Source organism: Glycine max, chromosome 10 (genome assembly GCF_000004515.6).
Source record: "Glycine max cultivar Williams 82 chromosome 10, Glycine_max_v4.0, whole genome shotgun sequence".
In the NCBI taxonomy this organism is placed as follows: Eukaryota; Viridiplantae; Streptophyta; class Magnoliopsida; order Fabales; family Fabaceae; genus Glycine; species Glycine max.
The window spans coordinates 45,165,799-45,189,943 of NC_038246.2; the positions used below are offsets into that span (position 1 = coordinate 45,165,799).

Sequence of the window (24,145 nt, forward strand, 5' to 3'; positions counted from 1 at the left end):
CCTACTTTTATCATCAACTAAAGTTAAGAAGTAACTAAAACGATCATGAGTGAGGTGCCTAAAAGGTTTACATATGTCAGCATGAATCAAGTCAAAACAATGTTCACTTAATCTATTGGGATTTAGGAAAGGGAGCCTATTTTGTTTGGCAATATGACAAGTGCTACAATGATAACTGGAATCTACAAAAGTAAGGTCCATTTTATTAGCAATTATTTTGTATACAGGAATGGGTATATGGCCTAATCTTCTATGCCAGATTTCATATGAGACATTATTACAAATATTCACATATTTTGAACAAAGACTATGTTTGGGAAACTCAAAAACCAGTAATCCTTGCTTTTGCTTAGCAGTGCCAATCCTCCTCAAGGTCTTGAGGTCCTGTAAAATAAAGGAGTCAGGTTCCATTGTAAATCGAAAAGGATTAGTGTTGATAAGAGTGACAAGGTAGAGGAGATTAAATCTGAATGTAGGTATGAACAAAACATTATGTAGGAAAATGTCTTCATTAATCTTAATACTGCATATTCCTTCTACTTTAACTTTCATGGAATTAGGCAGTAGGACATGCGATTTGAAAATGGCAGTATATGAATTAAACAATTCTTTGAAACAACAAATGTGAGAGGTAGCCCCAGTATCAATGATCCAAGTGTGGTGATCATTATTGAAGGCAACATTCATACAGATACCTGTAACATTTGTGGCTACTACATCAATTGTAGATTCGGTTTTCATATGATTGGTTAAGAAAGAGATCAATTATTAGCACTGAGTAGCTGTTAAAGTTGGTGCCTAAACAGGAGGTGAACTTTCGGGTGTGTGTTGTACTTGATTCACCGAGTTACTAGTACAATCTTTGAAGTAATTTGGTGGATAACCCATAAGCTTGTAGCATTTATCCTTCGTGTGCCCCAACATATCACAGTGAGCACATTTGGGTCTTTCTTTCTTGATGTATTTCCCTTTATTGTTGTCATATTGGTTCTTTGATGCAGAATTAACAGAAAAAGCTATACTGTTTAAAGCATTGGTGGGTGAGTGAGTGACCACAATTTCCCTTTGAGCTTCTTCTTGAAGGATTAGTGAGAAAACATTACTCTGACCTCAGATTTGAGAGAAAGAATCATTCAAGCCCATCAAGAATGACATTACATACTCAGATTCTTGGTGAGTGTGGATTTGTTGAAGACCTTCGCAAGTGCATGAGAAGGTTTGTTTGTAACTGGCTAATTCTTCCCAAATAGACTTAAGTTTCGTGTAATACGTGTTGATATCGTTGGTGCCTTGCTGCAACGACATGAGTTGGCGCTTCAATTAGAAGATTCTGGGGCCATTTTTCCTCGAAAGCCTGGTTTTTAAGTCATCCCAAATTTCTTTCGCGGTATTGGTAAACAAGATGTTGGTGATGATATCCTTAGAGACAGGATTGTAGAGCCACGAGATGACAACGTTGTTCGCATGCGTCCAAGCAATGTATGTAGAAGCGTCTTTGTCAGGCTTCGAGAGTGTGTCGTCGATGAATGTCGTTTTGTTCTTGACAGAGAACGCTACCTTCATTGCTCTGCTCCAGGTTGTGTAATTCTTGTGATCAAAGGGTTGAGATGTGAGAACGAGGCCGGACCCATCTGAATGATGAAGGTGAAGAGGGTTGGTTGAGTCTTGGCTTGGATCAATGAGTGGGGGTGGCCATGGGAACCAGCAGAAGCAAAATCAGAATGTGGTGGGAGGAAGAACAAGTTGGATCGATGTTAAAGTGGATTACTCTAATCTGATACCACATTGAAACTCATGAACAGAGGAAAATATTAAGAGGAAGAAAACTATATTGAAAAGAGTAAACTGTTAACTATATACAGAAAAGATCCTATGTAGGTATATATACAAACAAGATGACTAACAGAAATAAGTAACAAACTCTAATAGAAAATTACTAACAAACTAATTATAATTAGTTATAACTAACAATGCCAATAGAGGGATAGGTCCCGAGGGGGAAACATAGGAGGAGCCACTGGAGCGCCGCCAAAACCTCCACGTCTCCTTGATTTTGGCGATGAAGGTGGTAGCCGAGTTGGAGAAGAAACGATATCGGACAATGCGTGACCGACGAGATTGGATGAGATGCAAATTAGTTTTAAATTTTGTAAATTAATTTAGGATCATTTTGTAAATATGTTAATTTTTAAATCATTAAAATTTAAAATTAAAATAATAGTACACATAATATTATATTATTGATTTGCTCCTGAAGGTATTGAAAATTCTTCGACTAATAGTAGAATTTACCTATATACAATCAGGTAGCTGATGGAGTCTCAGTCAAATTAAAGAGGCCTGGAGTGACATCCATAGCTATATAATAGTTGCAAATGAATCAATAATAAATAATGGAAATAAATAAAATAAAATTGAAACGAATAAATTAACATGTTGGCATTTGTCCAGGAGATATTCATGCGAGATGTCTACCTTCACTGGCTTTACATAGCTAGTTACCATCATTTCCCACCACTGTCATCAGTTTATGTTTCACAATGGCAAACAACAGAATGTCCTGAACTGCTGCATTAATTCACCATTCTAAGTAGAAACGTTTTTCCATAATCAACCCTAACCGGTTTCTGCATTAATTATGTACATAAATTAAGCATAATTATATAATCTATGAACCAGTCACGGTCACACATAACAATGATAACATATAGTATATATTATGCATGCTTAGGAGTAACATTCTTTGAGCATGGATGGAGATCACCAGGTTTCGTAATTAATTATATGTATACGCATCAGAATTAGCCGTGTCTCCTCTAGTTCTACGAAGAACATTGTAAACCTCAACAACATCTTTCTTCCACCATTCACCTATATATATAACTAATTAATTTCCATCTCAAAGAATTAATATATTATATATTAATATGTATGTAATTAATCTCTTTTCAAATTTTAATTACACGCCTCCACCAATTTAATAATCCGTATGTTTAAAAGCAATGACTAATATTTCTTTCAATTGATACTCTAAGTCTAAATTATATCCTCTCGAATCAACTTAGTTGATTAAGTTATGAAAGCTATGAATAAGTTTACAAGTTCAATCCCTCATTAATATACATATTCAACTTTTTTTTAATCGAAAAAATAAAAATTTATTAGATCAGAGAAAAGGATACGTACCATAACAATACCGATGACATATTTGAAAGGTGACGAAACAAATAGTGAATAATGATATTATATATATATATATTAAAATTGTATTTTTGGTTCTCCTAGTTGTCTCCGATCTCAATTTTGGTTCCCCTCTAAAATTGTTGATGCATTTAGTTCTTCAATTATATTCAATCCCATAAATATGACTTCAAGTTCAGATTTAAACATTGACTGTTATAAAGGAATGTTAACTGTCACATGTCACATTTTGATTGGACGTTGACAATAATACATTTTCATTGTAGAACCTGATATGTGACAATCATCATCATCGTCCAATCAAAATGTGACACGTGACTGTCAACATTATTTTATAACAGTCAATGTCTAAATCTAAACTTGGGGAGCACATTTACATGATTAAACATAATTGGAGGACTAAATGTATCAACAATTTTAAAGACGGATCAAAATTAAAATTGAAGATAACTAAAAGATCAAAAATATAATTTTGCATATATATATATATATATATATATATATATATATATATATATATATATATATATATATAGCATTGCAGATCCTGCCATATCGTCATGCTCCTGAGGTCAGACTTCCGTGCCTTAAATCCCACGGAAGATAAGTCTTCAAACACCACAAATTGACAAAAAAATGATCCCTTAAATTAACAAAAACAATATTACATCTTATTTTGTGGTAAAAAACAATGTTATGTTTTTTTTATACGTGTTATAACATAAATTTGGTGACAAGGACTCCTTGGAAAATGTCAGTAAATCAGATCAATTAATGGTTTTAAAAGAAACATAAAAAAATTAAATATAACGTACAGTGCGCGCATTTTCCAAATCTGATTAATTGTGACATAAAAACGAGTGAAAAATAAATCATAAATTTGGTGACAAGGACTACTTCTAAAATTGATTATGAATATTAATTTTATAAATCAGGTATCCAATGTATAAGTTTGGTTTTGAGCTAAATAAATTGCTATCTTTTGGTGAGGAGTTGGACCTAAACTTTGATGATCCAGCTAACTCGATGCATAAGTTGTGTGTACTATTACATGAAAGTATGAATGCAAACGTATAGTACAGTACATTTCTGAAATTAATTCTAATAATCTGTAGATGTTGTAAACCATTTGCTAACCTATCCAAGCTTTAATTTGTTTCCTTTTGATGTTGACTTGAACGACTAGTAGCTCAAATTAACTATGGAACTTATAACAAAAAACCATAAGAAAAAAAAAAATCTAATTCAAACAACTACGTGCTGCCTGGTTATTTATCTCTATTAAACGGGATGGTGGCTCTTTCTTCTTATATTGGCTCGGTCAATAGCCAAACCCAAATGTTTAAAATTGTTATACTCCATATTCAATTAATTTTTTTAATATCTATTAAATTATTTCAGACAAGTAATTTCTGTTAGTCTTGAATGACTAAAAAATTTAATAAAATAATAATAAAATTAACACCACACACATAATCATTTAATGGATAGAAAAATTATTTTGAGTTCATTCATAAATATAAAAAGACTAAAAGGAAGACTTTTAAAACATAAAAGATGAAAAAAAATGAAAAATTATAATGGATCAAAATGATATTTTAGCCTTTAAAATATCATTGTTAAATATAAATTGATTTTTTCTAATATCAATTTTTTCTAGCTATATCAAAATTTTCAACGTTAGTTCTATCAAATATAAAACAAATAACAAACCCTATCGAAGTCCAATATCCATATGCACTACGTCACGGATTTAATCTTCTGTTTTTAGGTTTGGAGTTAGTGTGTGTGTTGAATTAGTTTATTTTAAGAAAACGATTTGTTATTATTTTTCTGAAATAATTTTAAAAAAGTTATTTATAAAATTGTATTTCCATATATATATATATATATATATATATATATGTATATATGTTCTTTAATCATAGCAATTTAATCGAGTAAGAAGGGTATTAATTAGCTGAACGCAAGTTTAATGTTATCTTTCCCGCAAACGTGTACCGTGTACGTATATACAAAGTGTACAAACCATAATATAATGAAAGTCAGAACTGAAAAAAATGTGAATAGAAAAAAAGCTAACACTTATTTTGATTAAACAATTTTAACTATTCCGAGGATAGCATCATCTAGCAATTCATATATCATGCAAGGCATTTTAATGTTGTTGTTACAGTACTGTTTTCAACAAGCTCACTAAATAAGGTACGTAGTTTCTAATTTATACCTTCAGCTCAACTTGCACTTGACGAACCCCTCTTAAGTTTCTTGATAAACATGTGACAGTGAGGCCGTACCAATACGTGAAGACTATATAACTAATTAATGCACCTAAATAATAAATATCTATCTTTATTTAAATCTCTTCCCCAAAGATACAAAAAACCTCTCCTACAGAAAAGTTTTCATATATATTAACAAAAACTAATAGTAGTAGCGTTATATTAGGAGTTGATAAAATTTTCTCTTTCAAGAAAATGTCGTTCGGCAAGAAACTGTTCCTCCAAATTCTGTGGTGGTTTTCCTTGATCGGTCTTAGTTCCCAAATACGGAGTCATTACAGTTTTGTTGTAAGTCCCATCACATCCTATCTCGTTTCCTAGCTAATACTGCATCGGAAATTGGTGAAATGTTAATTATGCGCCATAGCGTTCATAAAGATACTTTTCATCTTTCTTTATTCATAACTATTGCTGCATGAAGCTGTCTACTGCATAATTCTTGCTTCTTGAAGTGTACGTATATGATACATATGGCAGTAATGTAGAATCTTGAAAGGTAGTATATACTTTTATTGAGGGTTCTTGGTTCTTGGTGAAACCCATTCCCCCTCCATCTTTCATGATATATCCTTCCTTTCCTATCGTTCATTTTCATCTTATTCCATTTCTTCTTTTTTTAATATCTTTTTTTTTTTTTTTACCTCTAAGTACTATCTTGAAGGAGTACATTGATGCTATTTCAGTTATTTCATGCTAAATATACGTAAAGATTTTGGAATTTGGAAACCCACCACCTCTACCAACAACAATCAATTGTGATATTTTTTTTGGTGAATCCAATAATTTTTAATATGACTGTATTACTTTTGAATAAATACATATACTACATGTGTAAAGTTTCTTTTATACTATTGTTGAATCATTGATTATCATGTATTTTTTTTGTTACATTTAAGCCACACGAAAAATGACTTTTGAATCTTTGATAAAGTAGAAACTTTTATAGTGCATGCCTATTAAATTATTGTTTTTTATGGTTTGGGTTTTATTCCATTATTTCTTTTATTGTTTTTCACGGATAAATTTTTTCTTGAAAATTATTATTGTTATTTAAATTTTAATAATAATAAGCAAATTGTTAAACCCCTGGAAATTAATGAATCAGTTTGATTACCTTGCAGGTGAGAGAGGCCAATTATACGAGACTCTGTTCGACAAAAAGCATATTGACAGTGAATGGAAATTTTCCAGGACCAACTATCAAAGTCCACAGAGGAGAAACAATCTTTGTTAATGTTTATAACAAGGGCAACTACAATATCACTTTGCACTGGTATTGAATTCAATCCTAGCAATTCTGTGAGCAATAGAAAAAAAAAACGCATGTATGAAAAATGAATCAAATGCCTAATTGACTAAAACTGATTTATGGACAGGCATGGAGTGAAGCAGCCAAGGAATCCATGGACAGATGGTCCTGCATACATTACTCAGTGCCCTATCCAACCTGGAAGGAGATTCAGACAGAAGTTGATTTTTTCTACAGAGGAAGGGACCATATGGTGGCATGCTCATAGTGACTGGTCAAGGGCCACTATTCATGGGGCTATCTATGTCTATCCAACCAAGAATACACCTTACCCTTTTCCCAAAGCTCATGCAGAGATTCCCATCATATTTAGTATGAAAAATATCCTTTAGATTTGTTCTGTCTCCTTATGATTTGATCCAATAACTAGAACAAATTTGATAGAAACATGGCTAAATTAAAATGTAACATTTTATTTATTCATTCATATGCAGGTGAATGGTGGAAGAGTGATATTAATGAGGTCTTCACACAATTTATTGAATCTGGAGGAGGTCCAAATATATCTGATGCTCTCACGATAAATGGTCAACCCGGGGATTTGTACCCTTGCTCAATGACAGGTAGGCATCAAAATTTCCCTTCACAATGATTAACATAATCATATTATCAGTTATTTGAATACGTGTTTGGTTCAAAATAGTAATTATTTTTCAATAGTAAGCATTTTACAGACATGCTCATAGAAAGTTTGAGTTTAATTTCCATTTGGTGTATCCTAATTGAATTCTAAGTTTATGATATAATCTTATTCATGGTTTAAAGTAACTATTTCTTCATTAAAACATTTGTATCTCTGAGGGTTTTTTTTTAATTTTTTTGAAAGGAAGATGATCATGTAATTAAACACAACACTTTCTTTTAATATTCAGAAACGTTCGAGTTTCATGTAGAGCAAGGCAGGACTTATCTTCTCCGTGTTGTCAATGCGGCAATGAATCTCATTCTTTTCTTCTCTGTTTCAAAACACAACCTCACTGTTGTTGGTGCTGATGGTATGTTAACCAAGCCATTGACAAGGGAATACATTTGCATATCACCGGGACAAACAATGGATGTGTTGTTGCATGCCAACCAAGAACCTGATCACTATTATCTGGCTGCAAGGGCATATTCAAGTGGTGTTGGTGTTGCCTTTGATAACACAACAACCACTGCTAGAGTAAAGTACAGTGGTAATTACACTCCTCCTTCATCTCCTTCATTGCCTAACCTTCCAGACTTTAACGACACGCCTGCGGTGTTGGACTTCATTACAAGCTTGAGAGGCTTACCTGAGAGATACCCTCGCCAGGTTCCAACAAACATCACAACTCAAATAGTGACCACTATTTCTGTTAACACTTTGCCATGCCCAAATGGCAGAACCTGCCAGGGACCAAATGGAACCATTTTCGCTGCTAGCATGAACAACATAAGTTTTGACACCCCCAACATTGACATACTAAAAGCTTATTACTATCATATCAATGGGGTATTTAAACCGGGATTTCCTAGATTTCCACCCTTTATATTTAACTTCACTGGGGATTTTTTGCCTATAACATTGAATATACCAAAGCAAGGGACTAGGGTTAATGTACTGAATTATGGTGCAACGGTTGAAATTGTATTCCAAGGGACAAACGTTATTGCAGGGATAGACCATCCTATGCATCTCCATGGATTCAGTTTCCATGTTGTTGGATATGGGTTAGGCAATTTCAACCAAAGCAAGGACCCCAAGAATTTCAATCTCGTGGATCCTCCTTATTTGAATACAGTGATTGTGCCTGTAAATGGTTGGGCTGCTGTTAGGTTTGTGGCTACCAACCCTGGTATGTGGCATAGAATTCTGCCTTATTATACTAATTAATTTAATTAATTCTTAATTTCCAATTTTCTAATTTTATAAGTTGAGAACTTGTTTATGTTGCATGAAATGCATGTGCTTTTTCAATTACAGGAGTATGGTTCATGCACTGCCATCTGGAACGCCACCAAGTTTGGGGCATGGAGACGGTGTTTATTGTGAAGAATGGAAAGGCTTCAAATGAAACGTTACCACCACCACCGCCAGATATGCCCCTCTGTTGAAGAATATTAATCTATACTTTCTCTGTTTAGTGGCCTTTTTATTTTGATATATTCTGTTTAGTGACCTTTGATTCGTTGAAAACAATATGATACACATTTGTTTTACCTTATCTTTCAAGAAGGCATGTATTGGAATTTTGGAGAAAAAAATTGTCTTTAGTTTGCTATTTGTCATAATTTAATAGTTGTTTCATTATTTTTTGCACGTTTTGGGCTTTTCCGTCAATGTCTGACATTTATAGTATCAAGAACTCCTTTAATTAATGCATAAAAAAACACTCTTTTAATTAAGATTTTCTTTCGGCTATTACTTAAGTTTGGTGCCTCGTCTTTGTTTGGTTAATCGTTGCATGACCGTCGCTAGATTACAAATCCAAGTCAAAAGTGAAAAGAAAGCTCAGAGTCAAACATTACAAATTAAAGTCAATTAGGATTTGAAGTGGTTCATCCTATTTCTAGTTCAGATCACTTTCTCTATGGAGGGTTGATTAGAGGGAAAAAGACTAAAGGTTTGGTATATTTTATGGCATGAAACTGTATGGTCAATATGATTGTTGGGTAACAAAATCATTTTCCAACATGAATCCTTTGACATGATCTATCTGTTGGACTTCATAAAGGTGCAGTCTTTTGGTTACAAGCTCATTTAGCTTCAAAGCATCTGTTTTTTCCAGATTGGTTCTCCAATCCAATGTCCTGTATCTATTAGACTACATCCTCTTAAACCATCTCTGAAGTTTTCACCTCTCTTATATGGGCTTCGGGCAAGTATGCACTTCCACTCTATCTATGGAGTGAGTATGGTGGAAAGTTTTCTCTGTTTGGAAAGGAATTACACTTGCTGAACTTTCCTTAAAAGTGGCATGTTTCCTTGGAGGCTTCCTTTTTTCTGCTACTTCTTTTATATATTGGATGAAGGGGTTCTATTGTTTGATTGTCTGCTGCAGCAGGGGTTTTTGATGTATGCTTTTGTTTTTGCATTAGAGACTTGTTTATGTTGGTGCTGATTTGTGTGGTCTGCATCACTTTTTTTTGTCTCTTTATGGGAGCTTATGTAAGAGACTATGTATGTTGTTGAATCATGACTTCCGTTGTGCTTTTGTTCAGCTTTCTTTTGTTAAATATATTATTCTGTTTACAAAAAAAATAAAATGTAGGTTCCAATCTCACTACCTATGTGAGGACCTTTCATGCCCTGGCTCTTATAAATCCCAAGTGCACAACTCACCTAAACTTTTCATTACCAAAAAACATGGGGTATATTCTATCTCATATACAAGTAAACATATTATTTTTCCTTAACCTGCAATCCTATCAGCATAAGTACAAGAATCCCACACAACTATATGAACATCATTAGGCTAACAGTCTAACACCCTACATTCTCTTCATGCATTCCATGGGTTGAGATTCATTGACTATTCATACAAAGAGAATGAAAAGTTCTTTATCCTTCTAGACAACCATGACCAAGATCTAAATTAATCATATCAAACACAAAATCTGTAGTAGGAATTTCATGATTGAATACAACACTATCTCTATGCAGCCGAAGATACCAAACAACAGCAAACCAAACAATCCACCATTGATGTGTTGAAGAAAATGGTTTTTAGATTCCATTGGCAGCATCACTTGGATTCCAAGCCAACCATAACAGTTAAACAATTATACATTTCTCTAGTAAGTTAGCAAGCCTATGTTACGAGCCCTTAATTGCAAATTCGCAAGGGTTTTTCTCTCATCTTCCTGACTTCATATATCTCTTCATCTCATCTTCTCGGGGTACTTCTTGGTCTTCAATTCATTTTAAACCTAGTCTGTGGATTGTATTGTCACCTCTAAGCTCTTGGTCTGGTATCTTTTCTGTTGCTTGAGAAGTTGCTTGCTTCACAGTTTCATGCTATCTATTCAAAATGAGGTAAATGAAATTGTATTTGTACTAATTCGATTCATGTATGCTACAGAATTTGAAATTAACAGTTGAAGATTCATGGTTTGCCTGTTTAATCCAATTCTATTTTGTTTGTTTTCTTATTTTAGTAAAAAGCACTAATTGTTATTTTTATGTCAGAATCAATGTTAGAAACTAGTTAAACCTAGGGAGAATCAAGGAGGAAACTTCTAAATGTTTGCCATCAAGTTAAATGGGAATGAAGTTAGTGATGTGGTGCTTATATAACACTAAGAAACAATTTTTTTTTCCTTATCATTTCCCTTTTCCTACGTACCTATCCTATATAATTTCAACATCTTTGAGTTTCTTTCCCATAGTTATGCAAATTGTATGAAGATAATTGCTCTATCTAGCATTTGACATGTTTGAGCCTAGCTACTTTCAATTTTGACTTGGCGACAGTCATGTGACCCTTCAACCAAACAAATTAAGATAAGACACCAAAGCAACAGCCGAAAGAAAATCATAATTAAAGGGGAATTTAATGCCATAAATCTCAGATGTTGATGGAAAAGCCCTGCAATACAAGTGCCAAAAATAATAAAACAACAAAGTTATGACAAATCAAAGCACACGGAGAACTTTTTTCTCCAAATCTGCAATACACGCCTTCTTGAAAGAAAAGGTAAAACAAATTTGTAATGTTTTCAAAGTTCACTAAACTGGAAAAGTACAGAATTTAATTTTCTTCAACATGGGGGCATGTCTGGCGGTGGTGGTGGCAATCTTAGATTTTCAGACTCTCCATCCTTCACAATAAAAACTGTCTCCATACCCCAAGATTGGTGGCGTTCTAGATGGCAGTGCATAAACCATACTCCTGTAATTGAAATCACATGCATGCAATTCATGTAACAAAATTAAACTCTCAACTTAGAAAACAAAAAATGGAAAAATAAAAAAAAGTTCAAATTAATAGAATTAAGCTGGTATTCCAAGCCACATACCAGGGTTTACAGCCTCGAATCTAATGGCAGCCCATCCATTTATAGGCACAACCACTGTATTCAAATAAGGAGGATCAACAAGATTGAAATTCATGGGGTCCACGCTTTGGTTAAAATTGCCTAACCCATATCCAACAACATGGAAACTGTAGCCATGGAGATGGATGGGATGGTCTATCCCTCCAACAAGGTTTGTCCCTTGGAAAACAATTTCAACTGTTGCACCATAGTTCAACACATTAACCCTAGTCCCTTGCTTTGGTGTGTTCAATGTTATAGGCAAAAAATCCCCAGTGAAGTTAAATATAAAGGGTGGAAATCTAGGAAATCCCGGTTTAAATACCCCATTGATATGATAGTAATAAGCTTTTAGTATGTCAATGTTGGGGGTATCAAAACTTATGTTGTTCATGCTAGCAGCGAAAATGGTTCCATTTGGTCCCTGACAGGTTCTGCCATTTGGGCATGGCAAAGTGTTAACAGAAATAGTGGTCACTATTTGAGTTGTGATGTTTTTTGGGACCTGACTGGGGGCTCTCTCAGGTAAGCCTCTTAGGTTTGTAATGAAGTCCAATGCCGCACGGGTGTCGTTAAAGTCTGGAAGATTAGGCAATGAAGGAGATGAAGGTGGAGTGTAATTGCCACTGTACTCTATTCTAGCAGTGGTTGTTGTGTTATCAAAGGCTACTCCAACACCACTTGAATATGCCCTTGCAGCCAAATAATAGTGACCAGGTTCTTGATTGGCATGCAGCAATACATCCATTGCTTGTCCCGGTGATATGCAAATATAATCCCTTGTGAATGGCCTTGAGTACACAGCATCAGCAGCAACAACAGTGAGGTTGTGTTGGGAAACAGAGAAGAAGAGAATGAGATTCACTGCCGCGTTGATAACACGGAGATGATAAGTCTTTCCTTGCTCTACATTTAACTTGAATGTTTCTGAAAATCAAAACAAAGTAGCTTGGCGTTCAGAGCCTAACCTTAACGATACAAATGTTTGAAATAAGAAATATTTAGTTGAAACTTGGAACCATGAATAGGATTACAGTAGAATGTTTGAATTTAATTAGAATATAATATAATAGGTAAGACTTTTTACACTGTTAGTACAGTTATAGATTATCATGTATGATATTATTGACTTTTATTAGTTGAGAGAAAAAAAAAATTACCCTGATACTACTTAGAAATTAAACTCATAAACTTTGGTTTCTAAGTGCAAGCTTGGCAAATGATTAGTTTTGACAAATAATTACTTCTTTTGAACCAAGCATGCATCAAATAAATCATAGTATGATTACCTGGACTTGAGCAAGGTAACAGATCCCCGGGTTGACCATTGATAGTGAGAGCATCAGATACGCTTGGGGCTGCTCCACTTTCCATAGATTGTCTGAAGACCTCGTTGACATCACTCGTCCACCATTCTCCTGCATATGCATGAATAAGTAAATAAAATGTTACATTTTTTCCATGTTTTTATCAAATATATATGTTCTAGTTATTTTTTAGCTTTGAAGATACGTGAGGATCTTGAGGTTGTTTGTTCGTCACATTGGGATCAGAATTTTCTTTTTCATGTGTTTCATGGATATTAAGATTGGAACACATGGAGGTTTACGGTACAGGGGAAGGGTATATGATATATGATGCATATGTTGTGTTGCCAGGGTTGTTTAATAGATATTTATATGTCCTTTTATTAATCTAAACATTTTTTTTTTGTTTATATATTGTTCAAAACCCACAAGATACATGTAACATCTTACATGTTACTTTAAGAGATGTGTTAACCCTCCACTTCAGCTATATTACAAAAACACGAACTCTTAATTCTTAGTAATCGGACTCTCGAGTAAACAGGTTATCTCTGACTTATTAATATTTAAATGTATTTAAATATTTTATCTATTAGCAGGTAATTAATCATTTATAAGGCCACCTATTATCTACATACAAGGTACGATTATTTTTTACATTTCATTTATAAGCAAATGTTTATCTTTAACATTATTTATAAACTCCTTGATATTATCTACAACCCCAAAATTATTTCAAAGGCTGCATCAGTCCCTACAAATAAGAACCGACAGTCACACTCAACTATTATTATAAATACAGGTTTTATCGAACCCTCTACACATCCCATCATGCACTCATGCACTCGACACACAAGCAACTAGCATGTGCCCCTCTCTCTCTTAAGATATATTTGCTTTATTCTCTTTACTTATATTCTTACTTGAGCGTCGAAGTCCTTTGTTTTGCAGGTTTTCTCTCTTATCAAAGGTGTGTGAAGTTAGAAACCCCACTCAATCACGTCCATCATGACGTGTCACAATTCCAGATTTTGGTAAGATAAAAAAAATTCTAATTATTTGATCAAATGAGTGTAAATTGAGGATATTTTCCATACCAAATATGATGGGAATCTCTGCATCAGGTTGGGGAAAAGGGTAAGGAGTATTTTTATTGGGATAGATATAGATAGCACCATAGACAGTGGCTCTTAACCATTCACTATGAGCATGCCACCATATGGTCCCTTCCTCGAAAGTAAAAATCAACCTCTGTGTGAATTTCCTTCCAGGTTGGATTGGGCACTGAGTAATGTATGAAGGACCATCTGTCCATGGATTCCTTGGCTGCTTCACCCCATGCCTGTTCATAAATATATAAGTTTTAGTTAATTAAACATATATTTGATTCATTTCCATCCATTGTGTTGTATTATTTTTCAGTTTAAATTCCTTCCATTGATATTTTTTAACAAAACTAACAAATTAAAATTTATCAATAAAAAAACAACTATTTTCCATACCAGTGTAAAGTAATATTGAAGTTGCCCTTGTTGTAAACATCTACAAAGATTGTGTCTCCCCTGGTGGCTCTGATAGTTGGTCCTGGAAATTCTCCATTCACAGTCAATATGTTTTTTGTGGAACAGAGTCTTGTGTACTTGACCTCTGTCACCTGCAACATTTATCCAACAGTTTACTAATTATTTATTAAAATTTAATTCTTTATAAATATACGCATAAATTTTTCATATGATAACTTTATAACAAAAAACTAATAATAAATTTCATAAAAAAAATTATCTACAAAAAAACTATAAAATAAATAATATAATAACCCTCAACAAATAATAGTTATTACTATTATTAAATACTCTTACGTTGGCCACTACTTAAGATACTACTATATATAAAGTTCAAGAAGAATTAGGTGGGCAGGCAGCTTCGTGCAGCAATAGTTAGGGAAAACTAAACCAAAACAACATGAAAAAATATATTTATGAACGCTATGGCGCATAACATTTTCACCACTTCCTGATAAAGTGTCAGGATTCGAAAGGATCTCTGATGGAACTCACAACAAAAGTGTAATTCTGTGCTTGGGAACTAAGACCGATCAAGGAAAAACACCACAGAATTTGGAGGAACAGATTCTTGCCACACGTCATTTTCATAGAAGAAAATGCTATGCAACTCCTATACTATAATGTTATTGCTAATAGTTTGTGATATATATATATATATATGAAAAACTTTTATGTAGGAGTGTTAGTGTATCTTGGGAGAAGAGATTTAAATATAGATAGATTTGAGGGGCATTAATTAGTTATAGTCTTCAAATATTGGTGCGGCCTCACTGTCACATATGTTTATCAAGAAAAGTCAATACGAAAATTGTACTACTAATTACAAGAAATTTAAAAAGGATTCGTCGAGCAATTTGAGCTGAAGCCTAAAGGCAGCGTAATAAATTAGAAACTGCCTTATTTAGTGAACTTGTTATCAACTGTACCTCTTCGAAAACACTGCAACAACAGCTTTACTTAAAAAGCCATAGAATATCCACTTCCATGGAATAGTTAAGATTGTTTAATCAAAACAAGCGTTATCTTTTGGTCATTGACTTTAATTTATTTATTTTTTGCAATTTTGACTTTTCATTATATTATGGGTTTTACTTTGTAATTAGCACACGTTTGTGGGAAAGATATATTAAACTCAAGTCCAGCAAACACCCTCTTCATTATTGCTATAAAGAAGGCTTATTTAGAAGCTCAATCTTATAAACAATATTATTGAAAATAACTTCAAATTGATAAAACGAATATCATATTTTAATTTCTTAAAATAAACTAATTCAACACATGTATTTGATAATTTATTTCAATAACTAATAAGTTTTTTTTATTTGTCAACTTATAATTTAGTTAATTTTACATGATTATTTCAAGGATAAAATAATTAAAATTTATGTTTTAGGCCCATTAGTAGGGAAAAAAGTGGTTCATGTTTCAATAATATTATTTTGTATGAAAAGAAAATGCACGAATGGTCATGCTCCAGATGTATGATATGATCATACGTGTCAAATTATTAAAAAGAATATTATACGGTTAACCTTCTTGGTCAAGCGTCCATTTTAACCATTCAATTCTAATTCGTTATTTTCTGTGTAACTTTCTTCAGATAACTGTTCAATTATAATTTGTCACATTGTTCTTCATTTTTAGCTAAGATTAAGAGTTCCGTCAAAAAAAAAAAAAACTAAGGTTAAAAGCCATTTTAGCAGTGGCAATGTTACAAATGTTGCGGCTGATTGGTTTGCCAAGTTTGGTCTTTCTTTAAATTTTGATTGTATACTTTTTTTATCATCCTCCTCCTTTTGTGGAGAAACTCCTAGATTCTCTGGTTGTGTTGACCAGTAATCAGAACTACTTCGGGCTTTTAATCCCTTTGATGATAAAAAAAACTTATTAGCTGAAGGAAAGTTTTTTTTAATAGTTTCTAATATTTTTTAAATCTTAATAACAATTTTCTAAAACGTTAATTTCTAATTATTTTTATATTTTATTTTATTTTTATCATCAATATATTTATTTAATTTTCTGATTATATTTATTAAATAAATTATTTATTATTATTTTTTATCATTTTATACTTTTCAATTATATTTTATGGAATCCTTTTAATTTAAGTAATTAATTTTTTAACTTTGGGTTAATTATATCAAAATAACCTATGTGTATATCATTGCTTTTTTCCTCCCGAAAAAGCACGTCCCTACAACATTTATTGCCTTGCTTTAGTTTTCTTTCTTCTCTCCCACTTAACTTTCACGACAAGCACACACATTCTCCTTCAGCATTCACTCGTCAACATGTTATCATGCCTTCATCTATTATCTTCTTCAACAAAAAGTCCCAGCATTCCTTGCATTAGAATTACCATGATTCTTTAATCATATCAACACACCATTTTTCTTCCTTTTTCATTCAAATCATGACCATTATAAACAAACTCCATGCTCACACCCCTGCCCTTACAACTGCACAAAAAACAGACTAGTCACTAGGCTTACTTGCTGCAAACAGCCATCGATTGAGAACAAAATATTCTTTCATGGATGATGATCCTTGAGATCAAGTGTGGAACAAAGGTGTGTGAAGGTTGCACATTCAAGCTATTTGAGTTTAATTTTGATATTCCGTGGGTGTAAAAAGCTTTGCTCTGTGAACTAATTAGAAATGAGCTTAAATATAATTTTTAAAATAATTGTATACTTAATATACCTTACAAATAATTTTTCATTTAAGTTTCTACACATGGGCTGTATGTCAAGATGTTTTACTTAATATCAAGGAGAAAAAATCATTTATATTACAAGTCATTTTGATACATGCGTAACAGGTCAACTAACTAGTTATATGATGAAGATGAACACCAAGGTACTATTAGTTATTCTTGTCATCACTGGTTTTCTCACTGTTAAGGCAGTTTTATTCACCAATCACCATCCTCGAAAGACATTAAATTTAACAATTAGAATGGTTGTAGCTTACAGAACCTGCTGTTTTTCCACCACATTGCAGAGAGGAACAACTCACAAATACTTACAACGTAGAGTGAAATTTTATTTGGAATGCACAACAGAAAGAGGATCTCACTTCGGCAGGGTACACAATCAGATACAGTGGAAAGACTTGTTTACTCCTGAATATGAACAGGCACAAAACCCCTGTGAATGGAAGCCTTCACAGCATCCAATACCAGTTGCGTTTTCCTAGTAATAGTTGGACACTTCTTGTCAGGCTTGGAGTTTTTGAATTTGATTTCTCCGACCAACCGGCGAATTCTTTAACCAAAAGAGCCTCCTGAGGGAGATCAGTGGTCACTGTATTCTTACTTGGTTGTTTATCCCACCCTGTGACAAGATCATTAAAGCCGGTTTCTGTACCAGCCAAAAATGATGCCTCCTTCTCATGATAAGGGATAACAAAATCATGCACATGCAGAGTTCCTCTTGTGCCAATAGCTGTTATGTCCATGGTTAAGTTTGCCAAGAAGGAGCAATGGAAGGTTGCTACTTTCCCATCTTCCCAGTATAGAGAAGCCCCACAGTCCAATATCACCACATCTTTGTTAAGCACAGGTTCATATGAAGCAACTACTGTTTTAGGTAATTCGTACGTAGTTGGTAGCCAACAGGATTGCCCTAATACAATACCATCCTGCATCACCCAGAGAACCAAGAGCATCAAGATCCGACTTCACGCGAATGTAAAGCAGGTGCACACCTGTACAACCCAGAACACAAGACTACTCATCAATCTGGGAAAACATACATACCCTCCCCTGAAAATAGGAAAAACAAAGGAAATAATTCAATCTGAGGAATGAATTCAACAAAGTTAGGCCAAGCAAATATGACAATCAAAATGCAACATCAACTCGTGCAACTGGTCCTAAAAACTTTAATGAAGCCCAATTTATATTAGTAAGACCCTCCAAACTGGAAATACAACAAATAAATGGCACAATGACTCCATTTGTTCATTAGTTCGTATTTCGTAAGATACTTAAGCTCCATTTAAGAAAGATGTATTTTCTAGCACTGGTGCCTTTTGTCAGCGAAATATTTAAACCAATCAGAATAGAAGTCTCACTCATTAACTCACATGATAAAAGTTTACGTCAAATATATTTTTTTATCAACAAATTGTTAATTGTTAATTAATTTTTGTTATTTATCTATAAATATTAATTGATAGTTAGTTTTTATTAGTAGAAAGAATCCAATTTGTCTTCTTTTATCTCTTTTTTTTCTTTCTTAACTATCCAAACAGCCTTATATCTCTTTACATCAAATATTAACATGAGTTACTGAACTAAAACTCTAATTCTCACTCGAAACAACATAAAATGTAGCTAAGGATCTGCATGTTTTATGAAATAGTAGTACTACTTAAAAGAACTTTCTTTACCTTCTCTTAAATGAATAACTGATAAATGCTTCGTATCCTTTCACTCTGTGAATCATCAAAAGTTTCATTCTTAATAAATCCGTTTGGAGTCCCTAAGGTTAAATTTTTTGCTCGATCAGCTTTCCTCAGTAGTACTAACACAAATGACTTGTGTGACAACTGACAGATCCCAAAGTCTGTAGCCATTTTTGAAATTAAGTTGAAGTCGGGATAAGAAGCAGAATGGAATGAATACTGAATGCCGATTTGAGGATACCAAAACGTTGCGCATCGTTGAGGAAGTGGGCCATGGTAGCAGTCCTTGGGTTATGGACCCAGATGGTGCTATCCATGAACTGCACCCCACTGGATTCGGGAATTACTTTGCACACCTAACGTTTTTTTGGTACACCCAACAATTTTTTGTTTTTTGAAAATTGCCCCTTATTAAAAACATACTCATTGTGAAAATCCTTCATACGGATTCACAATCCATAATGGTGAATCTGTAAGACCATTACCTTCCTCACCAACTCCACTATGCCACCTCTGTCGCGCCGCAGCTCTGCCACCGCCCTTCGTTCCAACCTCCGACGCGTCGCAGCTCCACCACCTCCTTCATGGCCATCACCCTCCCTCTGGTCCCTTGAGGTAACCGCCAACCTCCGTCGCGTGAGGTCACCGCCACCTCCTTCATTGTCGCGCGAGGTCCCTTCGCTCCTCCTTCATCGTCGGCAAGCGTCTCCTCTCACGTCGCGCGCGTTCTTTGTCGCCACCAACCTTGTTGCGAAGGTCCATGGCCTTACAGATTATGAATCCGTGATGACCTTACGGATTGATAATCCGTATAGGTTATACCTAAGAGTGTTTTTGGTTTTTCACCCAGGTGTACAAGAACAAATGATGAGTGTAGGAAGAGAAAACCACTGGATTTGCAGGCCTCCAGAATGCGGTGGAACTGTACCACGTCGAGCGCCACGGGCTTTTCCAGGAGCAAGTGGTTTTTGTTCTAGGCCGCAAGCACGGCCCAGTGAAAATGGAGGCTGGTGGGGAGTGGGATGTAGATAGCGTCCACGTTGAGGACCTCGTAGGAGCCGTACATTTTGGCGGAGAGAGGGAAGCCATTGGTGGCGGCAAATGCGACGGCCCCTTTTGGTGGGAGCGGCTTGCCTAAAATTCTTGTAAAGTGGAGAAGGAAGTTTCATTCTTTATGTCAAATCATTCATGAATTAGTAACTGTATCCAAATCTAAAAAAATCCCAATTGTTTCGGCATAGGTGTGATTATTGTCTTAAAAAACAAAATTGAAAACCAGTGCAATCATTGTCAACTTGCCTCCCAAGTTTCTGTAATACTCCCACAAAATAATAACAAAAAAAATTATATTCGATTAATTATTAGTATATTAAAATTGATTCTGAAAGAAGATCTTGAAATATAAATTATTAGATATGTTTGTCATTAAATATGTACATGATAACATAAACAAATATATTTACATGATTAACTTTACCCAAAAAAAATGATACAATGATTATCGCATCCTTAAAAAAATACGATTATAGCAGTTTGGAGTGGATTGAATTGTTCAGAGAAATTATTTGTTCTCATAGTCACTAACCACACAACATTTGAAGGCTCATCACCAAAAGAAATGTTTTTGGAGAAGATGGATATGCAACGTCGTTCAACCATGTATCTTTTAATTTAACTAATTATCAAATTAATTGATTAATTAATGTGAAAGTATTCTTAAATATATAACATAATTCTTTAAGATTAAAAAAATAAAAACATAAATTTCTCCTAAATTTAAATTTCAAAACAAATAATAGATAACTATATACAAATAAAAACATAAATTGTTCCCAAATTTAAGATTAAAAATCACCATTTGTTCTAGTCCATAGAATTTAATAAAATAATTTATCAAGAGATTAAACGAGAAATTCAATACTTGATATTCTCAATAAATTTCAACTATTTTCTGTAAAAAAAAAAAAAAAAACTTCAACTAATAGTTTTTATTTTAAAAGCAATTCTTACTAATAGTAGAGAGAAGGTAAAATTGTAAGTTTGATTCTATAATTTATCTTTCTAATATGGTAACGTTCAATTGTAGTCGCTTGGAAATCAATATTATAAAATAGAAAGATCTAATTCATAAATTAAATTATTGGGACCAAATTCAAAACTAAAAACTCAAGTATTAAAAAAATTAAGTATCATTAAGATTCATGTTCTTCAATTAAGACAATAAAGATATTTGTTTATATAAAACACTGGAGGTTGTTTATTTTAAAAAAATACAAATAAATAAAACTTTTTTCAAGGGTAAATTTAGACATTTAATTTTTTTTTCTTCAAAAAATAGAGTAAAAATAAAGCATGAGAGATGAACACGTGGCTTAAAAATGAGAATTACATATTAGTGGAAGTGGATTTACCTTTAGTACGTTCTACTGTTCTAGCGAGACACAATGGCAACGCAATCTTATCTTCTGAATCTAAACACTTTTCATGTTCATGCGGGAATCAGAGGTAAGTATTCAACTCTCATATGCTCTCCGTTCTATCAAAGCCTCCTTCACACTTTTTTTTGTTTCAATTTTCCATTTTTGTAGGACGGCAATGCAAACCTTTAATATTCAAACCAACCAATTTTGGCTTTGGGGTCTGGGTAAGCGTTACTATCTACCCATTTGTGATTTTTTGCGTTTGTTGTTTAAATTCATGTTCATATTTTCTTTTCTGTCTAGAATTTCGAAATGGGTTAATGATTATAAATAAATAAATAAGTAGTTCTTCTTTTTGTTGAATTAGCTGTGCGCCAATATAGTTTATATTGTGAACAAAAGTCTGTTTAAGCATTTAATTGTTTGTTTTTCTTTATTTCTGCATAGTAACCAAGCAAATAAAACAATGTTTGGCTTCAGCTGATGACTAGAATGAGCAAAAACCCTTTTTTTGTTGATACATTGAAGTGCAAGCACCTGAGATAAGGAGAGAGATATGTGGGTTAATGAGTGGAGGATGAAACCTACACCATCATCATGAATCACATCCTAATCTTAGAGACTGGGCCGGTCCAATTGTGCTACAAGCTTGTGCGGTGAACTAACCTCCTTTAACATGGAATTGTGGTGCAATTGTGATTTGATACAAATTGATTTAACTAGGAAGGGCAGGAAAAATAAGGGAAAGATCATATTTGATGTGGACATCCCCACAGATAGTGTTTTCAGATTATAGCTTACACAGAATGTTAGCATAAATATAGTTCAAATGGCTGAAATATTTTACTTCTTAGAATTCATTCATTATATTATTACTAATTTAAGGATCCTGGTGACAAATATGATTGTTTTAAATGACATCAAAAGTGGATGAATTTGAGGTGTAAATCTATATTGTATGTTTGACTTGAAATTGGTGAGAACGACAAGAGGGGTCATGTGATAAATTATTGGCTTTTCAACTATTGATAGATTAGTTTTGCGAATTCCTGCATAAGTAGATTATTATATTGAGGTGGTGATTTGTTTAGCAGAAATTTGTCATGGAACCTGCATTCCTTCCTTCACTTATTATTGATATATTTAAAAGAGTTTGGAAAAAAGCATTGAAAATGTGCTATGTTATCTTGTTATTACTTTGAAAGTGTGCACGCTCTTTTGATAAAATGCCCTAGTAGAGTGAAGAATTTGATTTGCAGTTCAAAGGACAAGATTGAAACATATATTAGGCCCTTGTTTGATGGCCTACCGACATAAGAGTATTTCCAAAATCTGGTCATAATTATTACCATCTCCGGTCCTATTCATAATAAATAAGTTATAATGTAAAATACACTACAACTTGTTTCTAATAAATAGGACCGGAGGTAGTATTATATAATCCCAACATGGATTGGTTTACTAGGGGTCATTTCTCTGATACACATTTTTATGTTTTATAGAGATTACAGCACATATTATTACTGTCAATAAAATAAAAAGGGAATTTCTATCAATTCCCAATTGTAGTAGCTTATTGAACGGATATTTCAGGTATTTAGGATTAAGTGGGACAAATGTAAATTTATTTCGAGTTATTGGAGGATTCAGATATTGGGTAGTTTCTTGGGTTTGGATTCAGATACTTGAAATCCACCAATTGGCACTCCTAATTAGTAATTACATCTTATGGCGGTTTATATGGCTACTAGCTAGAGTTGAACGTGTCTCAAGATTTCAATGATTCCTTTCCCTTCAAAACACGTGTATTTTCTTCCACGCTGCAAAATACCATGTTATCTCAGTCTAATTTGAGATTTTCATTGTTGCAGAAAAGTTCAAAGTATCACACTAAAAGAAATGTCAATGACAATTCCGGAGTCATGCAATGTTGCTCATGCTACACAGAAGTTGGAGCTTCTGCTGGCATAACAATATCCTCACTAGTGGATGCAGCCACCACACAGATATCTCTTAATTCAGATGTAGACTTGAATACTCTCAAACTGAGCATGCCAGAAACTTCACACGCTTCCTCAGATTTCATGACAAGATTGGTTCTTGCAGATCTTGACCCTGCTACTGCAAAGTTGGCCATTGGATTTCTAGGTCCCTTCCTCTCAGTGTTTGGTTTTCTCTTTATAGTAAGAATAGTCATGTCTTGGTACCCAAAACTCCCAGTGGGGAAATTTCCATATGTAATAGCCTATGCTCCTACTGAGCCACTTCTCATTCCTACCCGCAAAGTGATTGCTCCTCTTGCTGGTGTGGACGTTACTCCAGTGGTCTGGTTTGGATTAATCAGTTTTCTTAACGAAATATTAGTAGGTCCACAAGGATTACTAGTTCTCCTTTCCCAACAAGTCAATTAGCTTACACATTTGGAATTTATGAATGACATAAATTCTATATCATCTTATTGGATGACACATGTATACAAAATTACATCGGTATAATGCATCCTCCTAGAAATGCTAGGAACACTTTGTCATTCTTTTAAACACATTTTTTTAATTGGTTAAAATTTATAAAAAAGAATAAAATTTTGTGAAACTCACATGATTATCTCTCGATTTTATAATTTTTAATAAATTATAAGCTTAATATATCCTTT

The 24,145-nt window shown here is 33.6% G+C and overlaps 3 protein-coding genes and 1 pseudogene across 3 annotated transcripts; 2 read left to right on the top strand and 2 right to left on the bottom strand.

Moving 5' to 3' along the window:
* The first annotated feature begins 5,600 nt into the window (after positions 1–5,600).
* Positions 5,601–9,045, top strand: LOC100817468 (laccase-15). Its single transcript, XM_003535506.5, has 6 exons — positions 5,601–5,771; positions 6,605–6,756; positions 6,860–7,104; positions 7,227–7,355; positions 7,665–8,609; positions 8,738–9,045. Exons 1-6 carry the CDS (start codon positions 5,679–5,681, stop codon positions 8,866–8,868), a joined length of 1,695 nt encoding a protein of 564 aa, XP_003535554.1. The 5' UTR covers positions 5,601–5,678; the 3' UTR covers positions 8,869–9,045.
* Positions 9,046–11,288: 2,243 nt separating this feature from the next.
* Positions 11,289–15,305, bottom strand: LOC100793354 (laccase-15). The gene is made up of 6 exons (XM_003536345.4): positions 15,155–15,305; positions 14,600–14,751; positions 14,195–14,439; positions 13,080–13,208; positions 11,773–12,717; positions 11,289–11,645 (listed from the first exon to the last, which is right to left on the bottom strand). The coding sequence occupies exons 1-6, from the start codon at positions 15,248–15,250 to the stop codon at positions 11,515–11,517; spliced, it is 1,698 nt and encodes a 565-aa protein (XP_003536393.1). The 5' UTR covers positions 15,251–15,305; the 3' UTR covers positions 11,289–11,514.
* Positions 15,306–17,570: 2,265 nt separating this feature from the next.
* Positions 17,571–19,182, bottom strand: LOC102664003 (uncharacterized oxidoreductase At4g09670-like; annotated as a pseudogene).
* A 2,292-nt stretch (positions 19,183–21,474) lies between these two features.
* LOC100793885 (protein COFACTOR ASSEMBLY OF COMPLEX C SUBUNIT B CCB3, chloroplastic) lies at positions 21,475–24,032 on the top strand. The gene is made up of 3 exons (XM_003536346.4): positions 21,475–21,577; positions 21,661–21,716; positions 23,364–24,032. The coding sequence occupies exons 1-3, from the start codon at positions 21,517–21,519 to the stop codon at positions 23,901–23,903; spliced, it is 657 nt and encodes a 218-aa protein (XP_003536394.1). The 5' UTR covers positions 21,475–21,516; the 3' UTR covers positions 23,904–24,032.
* Positions 24,033–24,145: the final 113 nt, after the last annotated feature.